At 33.8% G+C, this 20,286-nt stretch overlaps 1 protein-coding gene across 1 annotated transcript; it reads right to left on the reverse strand.

The window, feature by feature from the left end:
- Positions 1 to 8,295: 8,295 nt before the first annotated feature.
- Positions 8,296 to 15,032, reverse strand: LOC127845586 (uncharacterized). Its single transcript, XM_052376604.1, has 4 exons — positions 14,780 to 15,032; positions 13,563 to 13,726; positions 11,376 to 11,468; positions 8,296 to 10,028 (listed from the first exon to the last, which is right to left on the reverse strand). The coding sequence occupies exons 1-4, from the start codon at positions 14,790 to 14,792 to the stop codon at positions 9,468 to 9,470; spliced, it is 831 nt and encodes a 276-aa protein (XP_052232564.1). The 5' UTR covers positions 14,793 to 15,032; the 3' UTR covers positions 8,296 to 9,467.
- Positions 15,033 to 20,286: the final 5,254 nt, after the last annotated feature.

Here is a 20,286-nt window from a genome sequence, read left to right on the forward strand (position 1 = left end):
GACCCCAGGGGCATAATTTGAACAAATTTGGTAGACTACTATTAGATGTCTCTACATACCATATTTTATAGCCCTAGGCCCAATGGTTATCAATGAGGAGATTTTGAAAGTTTTCACAAAATAAGCCTTAAAGAAGCAATTTTCAATTTTGTGACCCCTGGGGCAGGGTCAAATTTGACCCCAGGTGCATAATTTGAACAAATTTGGTAAAGGACTATTAGATGTCTCTACATACCAAATTTGATAAACCTAGGCCCAATGGCTATGGACTAGAAGATTTTGAAAGTTTTCACAAAATAGGCGTTAAATAAGCAATTTTCAATTTTGTGACCCCCGGGGCAGGGTCAAATTTGACCCAGGGGCATAATTTGAACAAATTTGGCCAGTGGAGCTAAAAACTGATTCTTTGTTTAGCGTGCAATGGGTATGGAGGAACATTTGTTGGTGCCTTTTAAAAAAGTTGTTTCATTGTGTGGAAAATTGAGTTAAAAAATGTATACACAATGCCTAATATGTGGCAAATTCCAACAATGTCTGTGGTTTTTCATGTAAAAACAAGAGATGTGTTTGTCAGAAACATAATGCCCCCTATTGCACCGCTTTGAAGCCCTATATTTCACCTTTAAGGATGACCTTGACCTTTCAGTACTCAAAATATGCAGCTCCATGAGAAACACATGTATGCCAAATATCAAGTTGCTATCTTCAATATTGCAAAGGTTATAGGAAATGTTTAAGCTTTCGGACAGACAGTTAGCACATATAAGTTGGTTTTACAAATTCACTGAGTGTAAACATTGGGCACTTATATAGCTCAAAGTGACTGGGAAACAAATTCTTGTGTTCTGATTTACACTTGCAAAATTCAAAGTAAAGAATGGTAATTGTTCTCTCATTGCCAACAACTGCATAAATCTTAACATTGTAAATTGGTTGTTTTGTCTTTATTACTACTTTTGTACATTCTTTTGTATTGCCCTCTTTATATTAACTTTCAACATGTATATTATATCCAGTAATTGTTGATATCAGATGTTTTGTGATGTAAATGTGTAGGGTTCTTGTTACTTTTCACACCCATTTCCATTTCATAATGCCTTAACACTGATATAGGATATTAGTGATTTTTGATTATTGTATTTATGTAAACTTATTCTTTATGCTGATGAAAGTGTCATCCTTTATTTTCACAAAGATCCTAGTATCATCGGTAGTGTTTTTTGTAAAGAACTTGAAAATTGTATTAAATGGTTAGTGGATAACAAACTGCCTTGGAAAAACTGGATGTTTAGTGTTTGGTTCCAAAAGGAAATTATCTAAACTTCATTATTTTTATGTAAAATGCAATGATCACACTATTGTTTCTCAATCATCTGTTGAAAACCTTGGTTCAATATTCGAAGCTGATCTTTCTGCTACATCTATTGTTAATAATATTATTAAAAAGGTGAACTGAAGAATAAGATTCTTCAGGGGCGTAGCTAGCATTTTTTTGAGGCCTGAATATGTTATATATATATATATAACCGGAATATATATTACTGTTGTTCAAATAAGTCATCAATAAAGTATTTGTACGTACATTTAAATGTGATGACAAGATAGTAGTAAACATTGTGTAACTAATGCTCTTTATTAAAGAGTCTTTAATAATATATGCTAATTACTATTTGATCTCAAGACTATAGTCTCAAGTTTAAATTAACGATATTTTTATGCGTATTAATGCCACCATTTTTGTACATTTTCCACCCATCTATAGGGCCCCATTGGAAATAAGTTGCAAACCTTTCATGGGACATCCTGTGGTATATATATTATGTCTTGATTTCAACATCTTGTAACTACTTGTTATTTCAGATTTCTTCCAAATACACTGACTATTTACTTGTAACTGAATGTAAATGATTAACTTTGACTGTGATATTCAAAATGTGATATATCAATGCATTGTGATCCAAAACCTGTGATAATTGTTTTCCAATTGCTAAATGTTCTAAATTGACTGTATTGTATGATCTGTACTTGTATGACATATATATACATATGCATGAATAAATCAATATTTAGAAAAGTGTGACTGACACTGTTTCCAGACATATTACAGTTAAATTACTTCATGTAAGTAATGGCAGTCAGGGATGGAAAATATCTTTTTACAATTGTTGCCTGCACTGTCGACCATATTTAGTGCTTTTGTTTCTCATCTAAAGAGTAAAGACCCAAAACCATGGGCATGCCTGTGATATGTATCTTAAAGTTTCTTAAAAGATAAATAATATAAATTTTAACAACACCACTGCTCAGTTTTAACATTTCCAGTACAGTATGTCTTTTTTTGAGAGGCCATTCTGAATTGAGTTCATTTCCAAGGGCAAAGTTATGCCTTAATATATTAATATTACCAAACTGAACATTGTTACACTGTCCCTAATTTTAATGGCACTTGATTGTTTAAGGCTTTGAAAAGATAGTTGCCTGGTCGGGATAACAACATCTGGATAAATGCCTAGGATAAAATATAAACAATATCTGCCAGAAGTACTGTATGGTTGCAGTGTCCGACAAATTTCTTATTTTTCAGGTAGCCCACTGGGCTACCAATAAAAATATTTGGTAGCCCATAAAATTTTCCTAAAAAATGATAAGAGGCAGGTTTTCATCTTTATTTTATTTCTTTATTTACATATACATAATATGTATACATACATAAAACAGCAAGTAGTCTGATGTACACAGTCAATATCGTAAATTAAAGGGGCCTTTTCACAGATTTTGGCATTTTTTAACTTATTCATTAAATGCTTTATATCGATAAATGTAAACATTGGATCGTAAAAGCTCCAGTAAAAAATCAAGAATAAAATTAAAAATAGGAAAAGAACATTGCCCGGACCAGGTTTCGAACCCGTGACCCCTGGAGTCCTGCCAGAGTCCTGAAGTAAAAACGCTTTAACCTACTGAGCTATTCCGCCGAGTACACATGCTGAACGTATTTTATACCTTATATAAGCAATCTTCGTAGTTTCACAAAATTTAACGACAAAAACAGAACTCTCCAAATTATTCAATCGTTTCGCGTTGCAACGCTTTATAATTTTTAGGTTTTAAAATCGTCAAAAGATGCATATAATGGCTCTATTAGACCATGGTAAATGTTCAGTATTACTGTTTCCTCACAAATATCATAACTAAAACGAAAATTTGCGAATCTGAAACAACTTTTTTCAATTTTGTCAATTTACCAAAGCGTGAAAAGATCCCTTTAATGTTACAGTACAGGCACCGTGTACTTAAATGTAAATGTACCAAAGAAAATCATATACAACATGTAGATATTGCATGTATGTGCACATGTATGTGTACTTAAATTCGGACAGCACGTTAAGTCGTAAACGTAAATAAAAGCGTTTAGATGATCAATACGATTGACTCGTATGGTGTTAATCAATGCAATTGCTTTTTTTAACAACAAATATCGAGTTTCAAGAAATCAAGAGTATTAAATCATTTATTTACTTGTGTCCGACTTTAAGTACTGTCCGAATTTACGTATTGCATCCGTATGTTACGACACTTGTGTGCAGTCAGTATACAATACAATAATTGTTTCAATAATGAAGGAACTTATACAGCGTAACGGAAACGATACAGCGTGTTTACATGATATTGTATAAAGAGAAAATGTCAATGCCAAATAATTCGCGAGATACCCCGGTACTTTAGTTGAAATTCACAACGAAACTTTTAATGGAAATTAAATGATCTCAATGTTGTACCCGCTACGAAATTTTTATTTACAAATAAATACACCCACGCCAATTTTCGCGCGCTTTTTATCAGGACAAAGAAATCCATTTCTTAAATGTAGAATTTTGTAACCTAAAATAGCTGTACACAACGCGTGCAAACCGTGGAAGGTTATGTACGCATGTTGCAATACAACGGTCCTGATTGGGAGCTTATTTCATCATATCTTTAAATAGAACCATATGCCGAAATTCATTTGACACTTTAGAAAATTTCAAACGTTTGTGTTTATGACTCTTATCGTCTATATTACCCACCCATAATTTGGTTTTAAAAATATAAATCGAGCATATATGGGATTATTGATTAACAGTCGATTAATCCAATTATTAATTGACAATGCAAACTAATTAGCAGGTGTTAACCGCGTTCACAAAGTTGTCATTAATATTCATTTTTGGTTTCGTTACCGTTTTGAAGAATCCGCTATTGTTTTGATTTATTTAATGTTTGGCGTCTTTGGATATTTAACGACATCAAAAACGTTGTCGCTATTACTCATTGATGCGGTTAACAAAGAATTCCAAACTGCGAAATGATGTTGCATCATGTGCGCCAACTATCCAACCGGCTGTCATTATATTATTAGCAGACGACAAATGTTGATTCTGATTGGATGATTAAAATACACGGTTACTGTTTAAGACATTACCGCAAGTGATCGGTGACTGATTAGATAATTGATTGCACTTTGTTATCGGATTATAAGCAATACACAGTGTACAAACACATGGTCAGCGTGTTTATTCTATGTATGTCTGTCAATAAACCGGGCTACCGCTCTTATAGATTTATAGTAGCCCGGCGGGCGTCAGCTGGAAAATTTCAGTAGCCCGATGAAAAATTTCGGTAGCCCCCGGGCTCCGGGCAATGGATTTGTCGGACACTGTGGTTGCCATCATCAAATGTACAGAAAGAATCGTTTTTGAAATTCAATCAAGCCCCACTCATTCCATTCCATGAAACCTTTCAGGTGTCTCAATACTGATAATAGCCCCACTGAGGGCCTTATGGCTATGGTCCATATACAGTTTGTGACTGCCTGGCTGGTCACTATAATGCCATTGGGACCAACGTGAGTTTACTATTTCTTATATTACACGGAAGAGTTTTCTCTGTACCATTGTACAGTGTTGTACGATTGTTTATGGTATAGAACATAAACATATTGATTAAATCTCAAAGATTGTTGCCGGCAGCCGAACATCAGCAATTTTGCAATGAATATAATTTAAGAAATACTGATTCTTTTAAGTTTCAATAATGTTGTTGTTTTCACTTCAATAAACAACTAATTGGCTTTCTTAACATTTTATTAAAATTTGAAAATTTTGCATGCAATAATATCTAATTTTAAACATTAACATTAATGAATATTCTATTATATTACTCCTTAAAGATATTGCTCCTTATATATCTGTATTACCGGTTGATTTAGTGCAAATTTATTGGTGTGTAACCCGAACTATATTTTCGGTGTAATATCTTCCGCCTAGAGGCGTTAGACATATCCTTCCACCAAATACACCCGAGAGACGATCGCCGATATGGCGGAATTGTCCGAGGTGTCCCGATTGAGTCCGTTCTGAGCCCAACACAGAGGTGAATGTAATGTAACCGTCGTGCAAGAGATTGCAAATATTAGATAAAACGACAGTAAGTTCAATAGATGGGACACGATGTATACAAACAGGGAAATGTATTTCGTATCGAGTCCTGTACACATGCTGTGCACATACTTCATCTAGCGAGAAAATGTACAAAATGTTGTGAAAGATACATTGCTGAGACACAATGCTAACATGTAATTGTGCGAGCTGGTGAATGACATTTTACAGCAAATACTCGTAACTATTCAGTAAATTAACCGTAACGTCATGATGGTCTAATTCTAAATTGCAAGCCAACAAGTAAAAAGCATGACACAAATATACATAAAAATATCTACATGCTCGCCTTTAATATTCACATAATGAATACAAAAAAAACAATAACCAATATAATAAGTTACCTATGTACATTCCAATACGTAAGTGTTTCTGTATTGATAATTAACACCCATTTTATAAATGTTATTCCTACTTCACTGTTGCTCCAGTGATATTGTTTTTAACAACGTCCAACAAACGGAAGGACGTTGACAGTTCAACAGGACAGTTTCAACTGTATAAACGTCTAGAACTTATTCCGTCGCTACAAAGCACAAACTGCTTTCTGAAAACAACAATAAATCAAGCTTCTAAATGAGTTCTTGAGTAGAGTGTGTGCTGATCCCCGTTTGAATTATTTAATATTTATAGTTGGTGTATTATAATTACAGTAGTGGATAAAAGCACGCATTTCTGTCCTGATAAGTTTCTTTAGCTTAATTTTATGCTATATATTTTATACAAAATGTTGTTTTTGTAGCTGTGTGTGTGTGTGTGTGTGCGTGCGCGTGTTTGCATGTGTGTGTGTGTGTGTGTGTGTGTGTGTGTGTGTGTGTGTGTGTGTGTGTGTGTGTGTGTGTGTGTGTGTGTGTGTGTGTGTGTGTGTGTGTGTGTGTGTGTGTGTGCGTGCGTGCGTGCGTGCGTGCGTGCGTGCGTGCGTGCGTGCGTGCGTGCGTGCGTGCGCTCGCGTGCGTGCGTGTGGGGGGGGGGGAATAAATATATAAACAAACTCCGTCTATATCTTAACCCTCCATATACGGGTCTGAAACATTACAGTGATGATTAAAAAAATCCTTTAAACATTAAATCGAAACGTTTTTCCTTAGTTAACGAAGCCTTATATCATTAATCCCATGTCTCTACAATTAAAAGAAGCTATTGTTTACATGGCGTCGCGGTCACACTAAACACTACAAAAACAGGCTAGATTGCTCTTTACCGGTGCGCAGTTGTTCACCACTATCATTCTATACATAGATGGTGACGTCACTACGTTATTGTCACCTCTATACTAAGACGCATCACATTCCCCTGGCTTGGGGAATTATGCTTCCGCCAAAGTAGTTTTGCGTAGAAATGAAAATGTTAATAATAAAAGAAAAATCGTTTTTTATTGTGTGTTTTAAACGGAATGTTGTTTAAAGAAATGTTATTTAATTATGTTTAAATGTGATTTTGAATCTCTATTAAGACTGATGGCGATTATCAGAAGCACGATTACCTGACATATTTTCTCTTTCACTTTTCACTCGTAAAAGAAGTGCTACCCACAATTCCTTTCGCGTTCGTACACAGGTCAGTAAGACCGGTGTGTACACAATGACCTCTATACTAAGACGCATCACATTCCCCTGGTTTGGGGAATTATACTTCCGCCAAAGTAGTTCTGCGTAGGAATGAAAATGTTAATAATGAAAGAAACATCGTTTTCATTGTGTGTTTAAAACGGAATGTTGTTTAAAGAAATGTTATTTAATTATGTTTATATGTGATTTTGAATCTCTATTAAGACTGATAGCGATTATCAGAAGCACGATTACCTGACCTACTTTCGCTTTCACTTTTCTCTCGTAAATGAAGTGCTACCAACAATTCCTTTCGCGTAAGTACACAGGTCAGTAAGACCGGTGTGTACACAATGCACCACTATCGACAAAGCAGGGTTTGGGGGCGGTAGCCCCCGATACTAACTCAAAGACAGATATATTTCCAATACCTATATATTTTCTTAGTAACTAAGGAAATATATAGGTATTGAAATTATATCTGTCTTTGAATTATTCTTATTCAGATTTGCGTTTATTAGTGCAAATATGTTTCTTTGTACTTTGTTTTGTTCATTTTTTATATAAAGTTCTGTCTTTCTGCAAAAAAATCATATCACTATGATGCTTGCAATATCGAGTATTTTATGTTTACATTCTACTAACATCTTTACAAATTATATCACATTATCTTTTATTTCATTCCAGCATTATGTGCCTAGTATTTCAGTGGCGAATATGTTTTCTAATCTTTTTGAAACTAATGTATTACTCAGTCAATTATGAAAACCTGGACATTACAATACTTATTGACAATAAAACATACAATTTCACCTATTCTTGTTCATCATTTCTTCTCATCTCAGTAAAATATATTATTTTATTATCACTCACTACCTACATGGTCGCTTCATTCCGTCTCCTTTCACTGGTCGCAAACATTACAACATCAACGCCGTATATCTTTTTAAAGATATTTTTTGTTTCAATTCTTTTGCTATTATCCGGACATGGCCATTTTGTTGAAACCCGATGTTGTCCCTGCACATGATTTTGTATGTATGGTAAATTGATCTCGTTGATGTCGCCGTTCACTTCAAAGTGAATCTTATCTCATTTCTGTTCTTATTTATTAAGTGTCTTAAGAATAAGCCTTGATTTAATATAAATATAACGAAATTGAATTGTTCTAACCTCTCCAAGAGCGAGGTGAATTTATATCATAAAGTACAAATACCATGTCAAATTTTAACTGAAGATATTTTTTTATGTACACAGTACACAACACTATATAAGTAACATAAACTTTTATTACAACATTTAAAATTAAGTAACACAGATACAACAACAGAACAACCAGTACAATGACATCAAGTTTTATAAAACTGGACGGGATTCGTACATGAGCTTTACTAGCACATTGTTGCAGTACAACTTGATTGTCTCGGGGTCAACTTAAATACCTTAACAAATATTATTAAAACATACATTGTATTTTACAGAGCAATACTGAAACACAAAATACACTAAATGGTCCCAAAATGTTAATATAAAAGTGTAGACATTACATATCTTATGTTTAGAGTATAACATCAGTGGGAAATAATTTGTTGAATGTTTAAACAAACTGTTATATAATGTTACTGCTATAGTAAATAAAACTAGTTTCAGTGTGAATATCTATTTTGTTTATTGAAACTTCCTGAACAGACTGCGAGTTACCCGAAGGCTGTTCTGGTTTTATGCTGTATGCAGCCATGTTCACTTTGCTTCTGAATGGGAAAGGGTTAAAATCTTGTAAAATACAGCAAACAATCCATATAATGAGATTAAAAATGTAGTTGTCAATATATGTCATATCAATATAGCATGGTAGCGCTACTACGGGATGCCGACAAGACAACGCATCAGAACGAAGAATAAAGCACTGATAGAACAAGCATAAATTTTGCGTCGGTATGATGGCATAATGAAAGAATGCCTCAACAATCGACAAGACCTGTTTCCGTAAAAGAGATTTCAAGACAATTAATCTCTCATTCGGCCCCCAATACTTGAAATATTGACTTCTAAAATATTTAGCAAACTAAACAGTCCAAATTGATGCAATGTAAAACGTCTCATTTTGGGTTAACTTCCACTCGATGGATCAACGATTGAACAAGCAGACAAACAACGGAAAGGCCAATCGCAATATGCCTTCAAAGAGCTGGGTGAATAAAACCAATTGTTATTGGTGTTGTTTTTCCATAGATACCGGTCATCTATTTTCATGCATGATTACATTAATTAAGATGATCACTTATACCTTAAACAAATACTACCAATAAAAATCATCTATATCAATTATAAAATATTACCAGTAGGAATAATATTACAACTGTAACAAAATATTGCAAACATCATAATTCTATTATTAACATAGTTTAAACGTGTATTCAACAAAACTGATTTCATTGGAATGTTAAAAAGCCTTGTCATAGCTGGGGGGAGGGGCAGATGGAGTATACACCGAACCAGAAAATCCATATGAAGGTGGTGGTGGCGGTTGACCTTGGAAACCAAAAGACTGATTGTGTTCCTGATTTAGTTCTCTCTGAAGGCGAAGTTGCTCTTGTAGAAGTCTGTTTTGTTCTTGCAGGACTTGAATATTGGCATTTGATGTTCCTGGATTATTGAATCCTCCTCCAGTAGTGAACATATTGGGACCGCCTGAGTTTGTTATCACAGTAGCAGTTCCTGCGCCGTTAGGCTGGTGAATCATGATCACATTTCGATTACGGTTCATTTGAACACCAAAATAACTGCCATACGTGCAGATGATACAATATCCAAAAATGCCTACAGCCAACTCCAGTATACAGCCGACTATAATCGCCGCAGCCAGTCCTTTTATCGTGCCTTGATATGGAACATCCTCCTCGAAAATTGATGTCGTAAAGCCAAACCCCCCAATTCCTGACAAGATGATGCCAACAAAGCAACCCATCAAATGGAACATTGACATAATATACTGACCAGTCATCTGCAAAAAAAAGCATAATATTTTGGTGAGGTTGAAACAAGAGGATCATAATGGCTCCAGCACTCACCTGAGTTCAAGGTAACCAATTGTCAAACTTCTGACCTGGTGACCTTGTTTTTGACTGATTTTAAATCACAGCCTTGAGTAATAAATGTGACTAAAAATAGTGACTTATAGGGTGGATATAGGGATGCTCTTAGATAAGACATGGTGATATAGCTTTCGGACACTGGATTCAGATTCAAACTTGTCTTTCATTAGGTCAATATTAAAATTCTGAGTTTTATCAATATTTAACCATAAATGTGGCCTCTAAAGAGGTAATAATGTTTGTTCTAATATTTGACCAAGCTTTTGGATGCATGTGACCCAACTTAAAACTCAGCCTAGATATTGCTGAGAAAAAATTCAAAAAAACTTTCATCAAAATTGAAGGTAACATGTGAACTCTATAATTGCAACGAGTAAATGTAGACATGGCATGATACACAATGCTGGATATAGGGTGACTACAATAGCTCACTATGAGAAGAGCTAAAAACAAGACCACTACATACGGGGTGTCAAGGCGCGGCTGCAGGTCCAGTTTTGAATAAATGAAAGCTTGTCAGAATTTATTTATTTATTTTTTTAAAAGGTCACAGTGACCTTGACCTTTGACCTAGTGACCCAAAAATGGGTGTGGCGTGTAGAAGTCATCAAGGTGCATCTAGATGTGAAGTTTCAAAGTTGTAGGTGGAAGCACTTTGATTTTAGAGACAAATGTTAAGGTTTTAGCACAATGCGGACAGCAAACTGCGGGCGGCAGACGGCGGACGACAAGCTGGCTATGACAATACCTCGGGTTTTCTCCGAAAACAGCTAATAAGGGTAAGCGTTTAGAAATATTTTTTCTCAGCATTTAAAGAGGTATTACATATGAATTGTTCACTGAGGCATAAAAGTAAAACGCTTTCAGTTTCTTCCTTATTTAATGAACTTAATGAACATAAATATCAACATATTAATCACATAGAGTTGTAAAGAGGCATGTATGCTCTCTTTTTTTATTCAGGACATTGGTACCTAAAAACAAATAATTATACAATACCTAAAAAATACAAATTTAATCACTTGTGCACCTTATCTTCTTCTACTGCATTATCAACATACAACAAGAACTTGCCTTTAATGTACATATTAAAATATTGATATAAATACATATTGATAGTGGGAGAAATATGCTGCGTCATGCGAAAGTTTGTTTAATACAAAATTCCGCAGGTATAGCCCATGATCAAACTGGGTGGATGCACATGACCCATTTTCGCATGATGCTGCTCAAATCATCACAAAGCGAATTCTTACCACGCAAGCAAGTTCTCTCTTCTTAATCTCATCTTCCTGACTTTTGGGTCCTTTTACAACAATACACGTGCACAGCAGAGCTTGTAGGAGACCCTGCAATTAATAAAAATGTACACATTTGCAATTGACACATCAACAGAGATATTCTTAATAGGCTTTTGATTTGACCCAGTGATTATGTCTACAACCACACCTGACAAAGAATCAAACTTGACCAATTGAGTCATACGTTTGGCTTATTGTGTGGTTAGAAAGTGTTACTAAGATTTGCCTACCTTAGTTTACCATACTTGACCAAGATTAAAACTTGTTCTAACTATTGTCCATAGTGATGATCGATTGGTCACTGTCAGCGCAAGTACTACTTACATGTACCCTGGATACTTTTAAGTATAGTTACATGTACCCCAGGTACAGTAAATATACTTAAACGTACCAGCTCAATGTTAGACTGTACCCGAGTTGTATTCCCGCCAAAATCTGATGTCGTAAAACGCTCTACCGATTCCGTAAAACAATATTGTTTATCTTAAACAAACGTCTCTTTTAAAAAAACTGCATCAACATGATTTTTGAGTATCATGAATTTCGATAATATATAGGCCATTTAACAGACAATTGACATGTATATGAACAAAATCAATTTTTTTTAAATAGCGGACAACGACCGATTTAGCGTTAAAATTCCCGGGTACGTTTTAGTATATTTTCTGTACCCAGGGTACATGTAAGTATACTTACATGTAAGAGTACCCGGGGTACATGTAAGTAGTACCTGAGCCAACAATGACCAATCAAGCCATACTAACATTCTGAAAGTTTCAACATTGAATTGTCAGGTATTGTCTTTGCAATTGGTCACTAGCATGTGTGTTTTTTTTTTAAGAACAATCTTTCATGAGTTTCATTATTCCTGTATATCAGTCTTCATGACAAATTGCCCAAACAATAGGCAACAACACATACACAACATAAAACAAAAACATAATTAAAGGGGCCTTTTCATAGATTTTGGCATGTATTTAAGTTTGTCATTATATGCTTTATATTGATAAATGTAAACATTGGATCTAAAAAGATCCAGTACAAAAACAAGAAAAAAATTCAAGAAAGAAAAAAAGGAACTCTTAATTGGGCTCTAACCACCAACCCCTGGAGTAAAAGTCTATCGCTTAGACCACTCAGCCATCCGTGCTCATACAATGAAGGATGTATTTAATACTTTATATTAGCAATCCTCGTAGTATCACAAAATATAACGACAACAACAGAAATATCCAAAATATTCAATCATTTTGCATTACAATGCTTTATAATTTTCAGGTTTTTAAATCGTCAAAAGGTGCATATTATGGATATTTTAGAGCATGGTAAATGCTCAATATTACTGTTTCCTCATAAATATCACAACTACAATCAAAATTTGCGAATCTGAAACATTTTTTTTTTATTTTGTCAATTTACCAAAACTCCAAAAGGCCCCGCATTGGAAAAACAAAGTGGAAAGCCTTAAATTTGAATTGGTTGAATAGCACACCGAACCTCGCACTAAGAGCAGTATTAATCACTAACACACATGTGTATACAAAAGTTAACCTCACATTAGCATTGTTAAAAGCGCTAAAAGAGAATGTAAATTTGACTTTATTGCAATTTCATTACTCAATGGTTGCAAATTTTTAATATGCACAAGAATAACAGAATAACAACTTTCCGAGTCAAAAATGTAACATCTAAAGCAGTAAAAATGTTCTTCTAAAATCAAACCTTGTGATCCAGGCTTTGACAACATTTGGCCTATACAGGACCTACATATTGAAAAGATAAATATTCTTGCCAAAATTTATCCAGATTGTGCAAGTCCATGTGACCCCTATGTGGCTGTATGTTGATGAGGCACATTACCAGGCCCCAAAATAGGCTGATCACCATAGCTCAACATAAAGCACTTTTACTCAAATAAAAAGAGTTGTGCAGGCCTTCTTTTAATGGTGTTAACATATTTACTTTTCAATTTAATAACAAGAAAAAAGTGTACTTAGTTCACCCCAAAAACTCATTACATTTTATGCTTAACATCCAACCCATAACCCAACAAAACCAACAAAGTGACTCCAATATTATCCCTCTTTTTAGGATGGGGTTGGGGGTAAAATTACAAGTAAAAACTATCATACAAGATCGTACCAGAAATCCCCCAGTAAATCCGCCAATGAAGTAAGGAAGGCCAAACTCATTGCCTGGGTACTTTATGGCCGAAATAAAGCCAATTATAAGCAAGCCAACTGACAGCAGCCCCAAGAGGCCTGCAACAATCTTGTATCTCTCAATGGCAGCTTTACGAGCATCCCCTGAAACAAGAGGAACATTTTTTTTATGAGGATTTCAATTTAATTTGCTCAAAACCTTATGTGGAAACTACTGTTTCCAATTGTGAAATATTTACTCAAAGTAACTTAACAATGTGCTTAATAAAACATATAATAATAAACATGCATCAAAATATTCAATGGTATGCCTTAACAATTACTTGATTAAGGCAAAGGTTTTTATAGTGTTTTTACTTTAAAACATTTTCCTTAAAACATATTTTATTTCAGAGTGCAAGTACCCACTTTGGTCTTATTCATGGTTTAATAAAAAGAATCATTAAATTGTATTACCGTTCACCGGTTAGTTTAATTACTTAAAATGGAATTGCGTTTATTAAAAAAATCAAAGTATATGTCTTTGTCATACTACTTGATTATACTGATTTAATTTGAATAGTGAAATTGCCTTGTTAACAGATTTTGGAATTGTTGAATGATTTTATTAAATATGTTTACTAACAAATCTATAATGATTTGAAATGTCTTATCTTTTTGTAATAGCAAGAAATAAACTTGATTAAAAAATATTGTCTTCCTGAGGTTCAAACCAGGGACCTCTTTAAGCAAAAACAAAAGTTTTAGCTCTACCACTGATCCATGCAAGTTTTAATGTGAAATATTAACGCTCTGTCAGACTCAGGACTCACCTATTTTTCCAAATTGTGAAGAATTATAAACGCTCAATTATTTTACCCATGTCATATGATGAAATTCAATTATGACTTATGAACAAATATGTTTAACTTTTTTTCAGTCAGGAATGTTATTTTACGAGTTCAAACATAATTTGTACATGCTTTTATGACAATTATTTTGAAAATCGTCACTTTATTAAACTGTGAACAGTGGTAAAAATCATTTTCACATTAAATCGACCCTTCAATGTAAACAATTTTTTTTTCAATTTAACAGTTTGATTACAAGGTCAGAATTATATTGATTTTCACCACCTAAAGACTTTAAAATAAGCTTAAAACACGAATGTTATTTTGCATAAAAAATACATGTAGTCATTCTTCGACGCAATCTTACCTTCTGTTGTCATTTTGTTCTATGATTACCAAGTATGATACTTATGTTTTATGTGTTATTGTTAAACTAAAGCGAGTAAGGGTAGTTTTCAGCAAAAACGATTTATTTCACAATTGCAAAATATCTCAATAATGTCCGTATTTTGTTTAATATGATAAGAATATCTGAGAAATGCCTTTATTTCACATTTCTCAATTTTGTCAATAATATTGCGAAATGTTCATTTGTTTGTTTACTCCGTCGTGAAGTGCAGTGGGGTGAAGTCTTTTGTAGTAGGCTACACATAACAGAGAACTTTGCGTTATTTTCTCAAGTGAAAATAACGTTGAGTAGATTATTTCATATAATTACCTTATATAGACAGAGCGACGTTAACGATGTTAACAACTGTTGACTAATCTCTGTTATATACAGTAATATGATTATATGTGCTACCTAATTTACGGGCAAAAGCTTTTTAAGTTTTTTTATAACTATGTATTTTTAATAAATATATTGACATGATTGTGTTCAAAATATTATAATTGTTGCAATAATTAAGTAATGCATAAAAAAAAAATCAATCTTAAAACAAGTTACATGTTCCAAGCTTAAAGATCTAGCATCTTATATTTTTTTGTTTTCTAGCCACAGGAGTTAATAGCTGGTTCGGTCTCTGTGGTATAGTGGATGGGGTGTCTGCTAACTGTCTTAGTCACTGGGAGGTCTCTGTATTGATCTCTTAAGTGGGAGATTCTTTAGATAACCCTAAAGACATACTATGGCGTACCATTTGGGTTGAAAGTCAAGAAGACCTACAAGTTAAAAAGAGAAATGTACGTCAAAGTACAATAATTGTACGTCGACATAAATATAAAATACACTTCGAAGTATATATTTGTACGTCAAAGTACAATTTGTACTTCGACATACATGTTTGTACTTCGACGTACACATTTTTTGAACAGCCAATCAAAACACTGGTCTCTTGAGCCGCTTTTCCTTCAGATTTATTCATAATAAATGTTTAAAATCTCTTTTTTAATTGAGGACAAAATGAATAAAAATATCAGAATGGCAAAAAACAACACATAGAAGTTTCAAGTATTTAATGCATTGAAATAGATTGTATACAAATTTGAAGAAGATTCAATTGTTACCTTTTTAAAATTAAAATTATTCAGCATATTGTGAGTATTTATTGATCATGCGGGGCGGAGTATCTCGACCGTCCAGTGCATTACTGTGTAGGAAATTCCCAACGGTAACCAAACAGTTACCAAGCATTAACGGGATAAATAATGTATTATAACCTCTCCGTTGGTCGTATTTTGTGATAACCATAACTTGCATAAGTCAGAGGTTAATTCCGCCACGCCAGGTCAATAAATACGCACAATATCTATGAGTTAGCGGTCGATAGTCGCATAATTTGGTATAAATTATAATAATAATAATGTTTAATAAATACGCACAATATCTATGAGTAAGCGGTCGATAGTCGCATAATTTGGTATAAATAATAATAATACTTATGTTCAATGTCAAATATCTCTAAAAGCAACAGATGTAAGGTGTCTTCTGATTGGCTAACACTCAAGCGTCGGTGAAAACTGTACGTCGAAGTACATTTCTCGTTCTACCTAGTAGGTCTTGTAGACTTTCGACGTCATGGTACGTCATATAGACACTAAGTACTGGTCCTACCCAGGAACCAGTTTGTTTCATCAAATGTCTCAATTCAACTTGACAGCTTGCTAAAGCAGTTGCATTTAGCATACAGTACATGTGATGTGTCAAATCAATTTTTATTGACAAATTTGACAGGATTTTTTTTAATCCAATAAGTTTTAGACTGCCAAATAACACACACTACGTATTGAAAGCCATACCTGGAGCTTTCGTCTGTATACCATTGACTTCATCAGAAGAACGATTTCTACTGTTGGGAAACGTTAACACCACTAATTGTCTTCTTATTTATTATCAATGTATACTTATGTGTAACAGCATAACAACATACTTGTTTCACAATTAAAATATTTAATAAATACAGGTATCTTGCAGGTTTCTAATTTTCTTTCGCAAACAATTGTTGAATAGTTTAAATTGTGTCGCCACTAAAAAACTAGCCATTTTGTAGCAATTCTAAAATCACAGTCTAAACTGCATAAACTTAGCTCTACAGTTACAATTTGAATGCAAATATTAGAATGCATCATGTTATATCATGCATATTTTTTTATTTAAACATTCAAATAACACATAATACAGTACATATATAAAAAGATATGTGGTATTGTGTGGATATACAAAACACTTCACATCATTTATTTGCACAAAAAAAAATAGTTACAAAATAAGTAAAACTCATCAACCTACATTTCAAGAATATTTACGAATATGAAATTACAAAGTGGTGTTATTGTATTACCTTTTACAAAATTAACATTGCTGGTTTTGCACTAGCCATAAAACATTTATCATGGATTAGCAAGTAACAACCAATTTATTAATTACACAATAGAACGGAAATCATATTAATTGCATTATGCATTTACTAAACAAGCTATTTGCTACTGTTTAGAATTACACTATCTTACTAAAAATGATCACTGGTACTTAGTGCTTTTACATACTTGTGGTAAGTTTTGTATTACTAGTTTGACAATAATCGGCAGACACTTGTCGATATACAGACAAAATTTTCATGGAAACTTTTCATATTTTTTCAGCATAATTGCCTTCAAATTGTTAATTTAACAACCCTTTGACATTGATTGCACATCTGATCTTATTATACCATAGCTGGTTTTTGTTTATAGATAGACATATATAGTCTTTTCAAAGTTCTATAAAAGTTCACACATGTTCCATCCAAGTAAACAAACAGAACCAATAAAGATCACCACGGATAATAACTGTGTGTATAGCTTGGAAATTTTGATAGTTCGGGAATCCCTCCTTTGTTGATTTCTGTAAACCAAAACTATCAGTTTTGCTGGATATAATGGCTTGTATAATGCCCAGCTCTTGCCTTGGCAGAACAGCTTCTAAAAACGGAAAACCAACAAATATCTTAAAATTTGATCAATAATGCAGACAATTTATAAATGTCTTGTTTTTTGTTGATTTCGAATCTGGAAGATTTTTTACGTAAGATTGTGGTACGAAAATTCCAACGGTATCGGATTTTGTGGTTTTAGGCCTAAACTATTAATAGTGATATGTAACCTTTTGGGATATCGGTAAAGTGCGAGCAGACGAGGTGAAAATACTTTAAAAATTAAAGCTAAAAGACTAAAAAGTTAGATCTGAATATCTTAAAAATTTGTGAATAAATGTGTTTCTGGTGGGTAACAACGACAACTTACCAGAATATTGCTCATGATCAAACGTAAAACTTCTTTCTGAGAGCGAATGGAAAATGCGTCACAAATTCTGATACATAAACAGTAGGGTGTCGTTATTGAAATACCGCGAGAATACTTGAAGAATAGAGATGCCAACTATAGTGTTTAAAACAAATATTTTTTTAACAAGCGTTTGTGATTTGTCAGGATAATAATAACAATAAGATATCGAAAAGATCAAAGCAAATAAATTCGACAGAAATCGGAGATTCGGCAATATATTAAAGACGGGTTATGTTCCCCTAAATTGTGTTCGGTGAAGACTGTTACTATATGTAGTGAACCAGTCTTCGGCTTATACCCACTGAAGAAGAGCATTCAGGGGAGATAATTGAGTAATGACCTAATTCTGGAACGGTTGTGAAGAAAAACAAATAATGCGAGAATATTTAGTGCGATTCGCTTCACAATTATGATGTCATTGATATAACTTTTTCTGAGGTATGTATTTACATGTGATTTAGCATATGTCAAAGTGTTTTTTATTTGTTCAAGTTCATAAATAGCATCGCGAAAATATATGTCGCGTGGCAAATTTTTTTTTGAGACGTATCCATATGTGGAATTCTTATGTAATTGTATGTCTAAATTCCCATATGTATGAACGGTCAACGCCCGCTTCGCGGGCTTTTGCCCGTATTAGAATAGTTTCAAGACTTACATTATGTTTTATGTGTTTGAAACATCCGAAAATTCAAGGTCGTATCACAGCTGAATATTTAACTGTAGATTTGTAGTAAAAAGCTTAATAGACAGGTACTTTAGACGTAAAGGGGCAAACTCAATTATAAATAAATATATATATATATATATATATATATATATATATATATATATATATATATATATTATGAATATTGTATGTTGTTTATAAATAAATGTATACTCAAGTTAAATGTGCAAGTTTCAATAACTATGCCACGATTGGTTTTCGTTCTTTAAAGACAAACTAGTATTATATGTGTAAGAACAGTAATGCGTCTGGTATACATCTGCACTCGGACAAGTTATACTTGCAGACGACGTGTCATTAAAGTCAGATATACTGTTTTGGCCAACAACCATACATATCTAACGATGAACTTATTCATTTTTGTTAATACTATAAACTATTTGTGAACACGTGTCCGTTTTACTAGATCGTCCCCACTGTCTGCTTTTGTCCTAATAATCCACTTGAGTCGTTTAACTGGACCAAAGTATGGTTCACACGCTGGTTTATATGTTGTTAAGTTTAGCCATACGTTTTGAGTTAATAATTTGTTTAAATATTAATCTATATGATAGACAATAGATGACAACACATATACCCGTAAGAAATGCTTCACGACATGTACCACCCCCGGAAACCCGATATGATGTTAAAAGTTGGATGTGCTTAGAAAAGTTTCCGATAAATTTTGCTGAATTTCGGTAGGGTAAGTAAATCCAGTTATATAAATGTTTAAAGGCATTTTTGAATTAAAATATCTTTTGGTATATATATGCAAAGGAGGTAGTATCATGTATGTTAGAAAAAATCCTGGTTATTATTCAGGATTTTTTTAAATATGTGTATGTATGTATGTATTTCTTTTGACCTTGCAGTCAAGGATAACGCATGAAAGTGCAAGCACTTATCAACAATGGGGTCCTTTGGTTTTCCTGAAGAGACAGCAAGCAGAAGAGACAGTAGTGGGATACAAGGAATCCGGGTGCGATACCCTAGCTCTTTGCGAATAGATCCCTTGGTTCTTTTACGTGCTCAGTGTAAAGCAACGATACACGCGAGAATTACCTGGTTTTCATACCAGTACATCTCTAGTTGGGTGGGAAACACTTGAAGCATTTCTGAAATTTCCAGTGCCCCGGCCGGGAATTGAACCGGTGACCTCTGGAATGGTAGACCAGAGTGTTACCACTCGACCCTCGCACCACCACCTATATATGGCTATTTGAAGTCGACGATGCAAGGATTTGTCTCCTATTTAGCACTTTATTTACAAATTTCTTTAAAGGTATGCCAGTGAAAAAGTTTTTGCACCGAAAATGATATTAACCAATGTCCCCGAGTAACATATCCGCCAGGGTTTCTTAAAACATTCGCATTGGTGGAGAAATTCGACTTTACATGCA

The sequence above is a fragment of the Dreissena polymorpha genome, chromosome 9 (genome assembly GCF_020536995.1).
Source record: "Dreissena polymorpha isolate Duluth1 chromosome 9, UMN_Dpol_1.0, whole genome shotgun sequence".
Classification (NCBI taxonomy): domain Eukaryota; kingdom Metazoa; phylum Mollusca; class Bivalvia; order Myida; family Dreissenidae; genus Dreissena; species Dreissena polymorpha.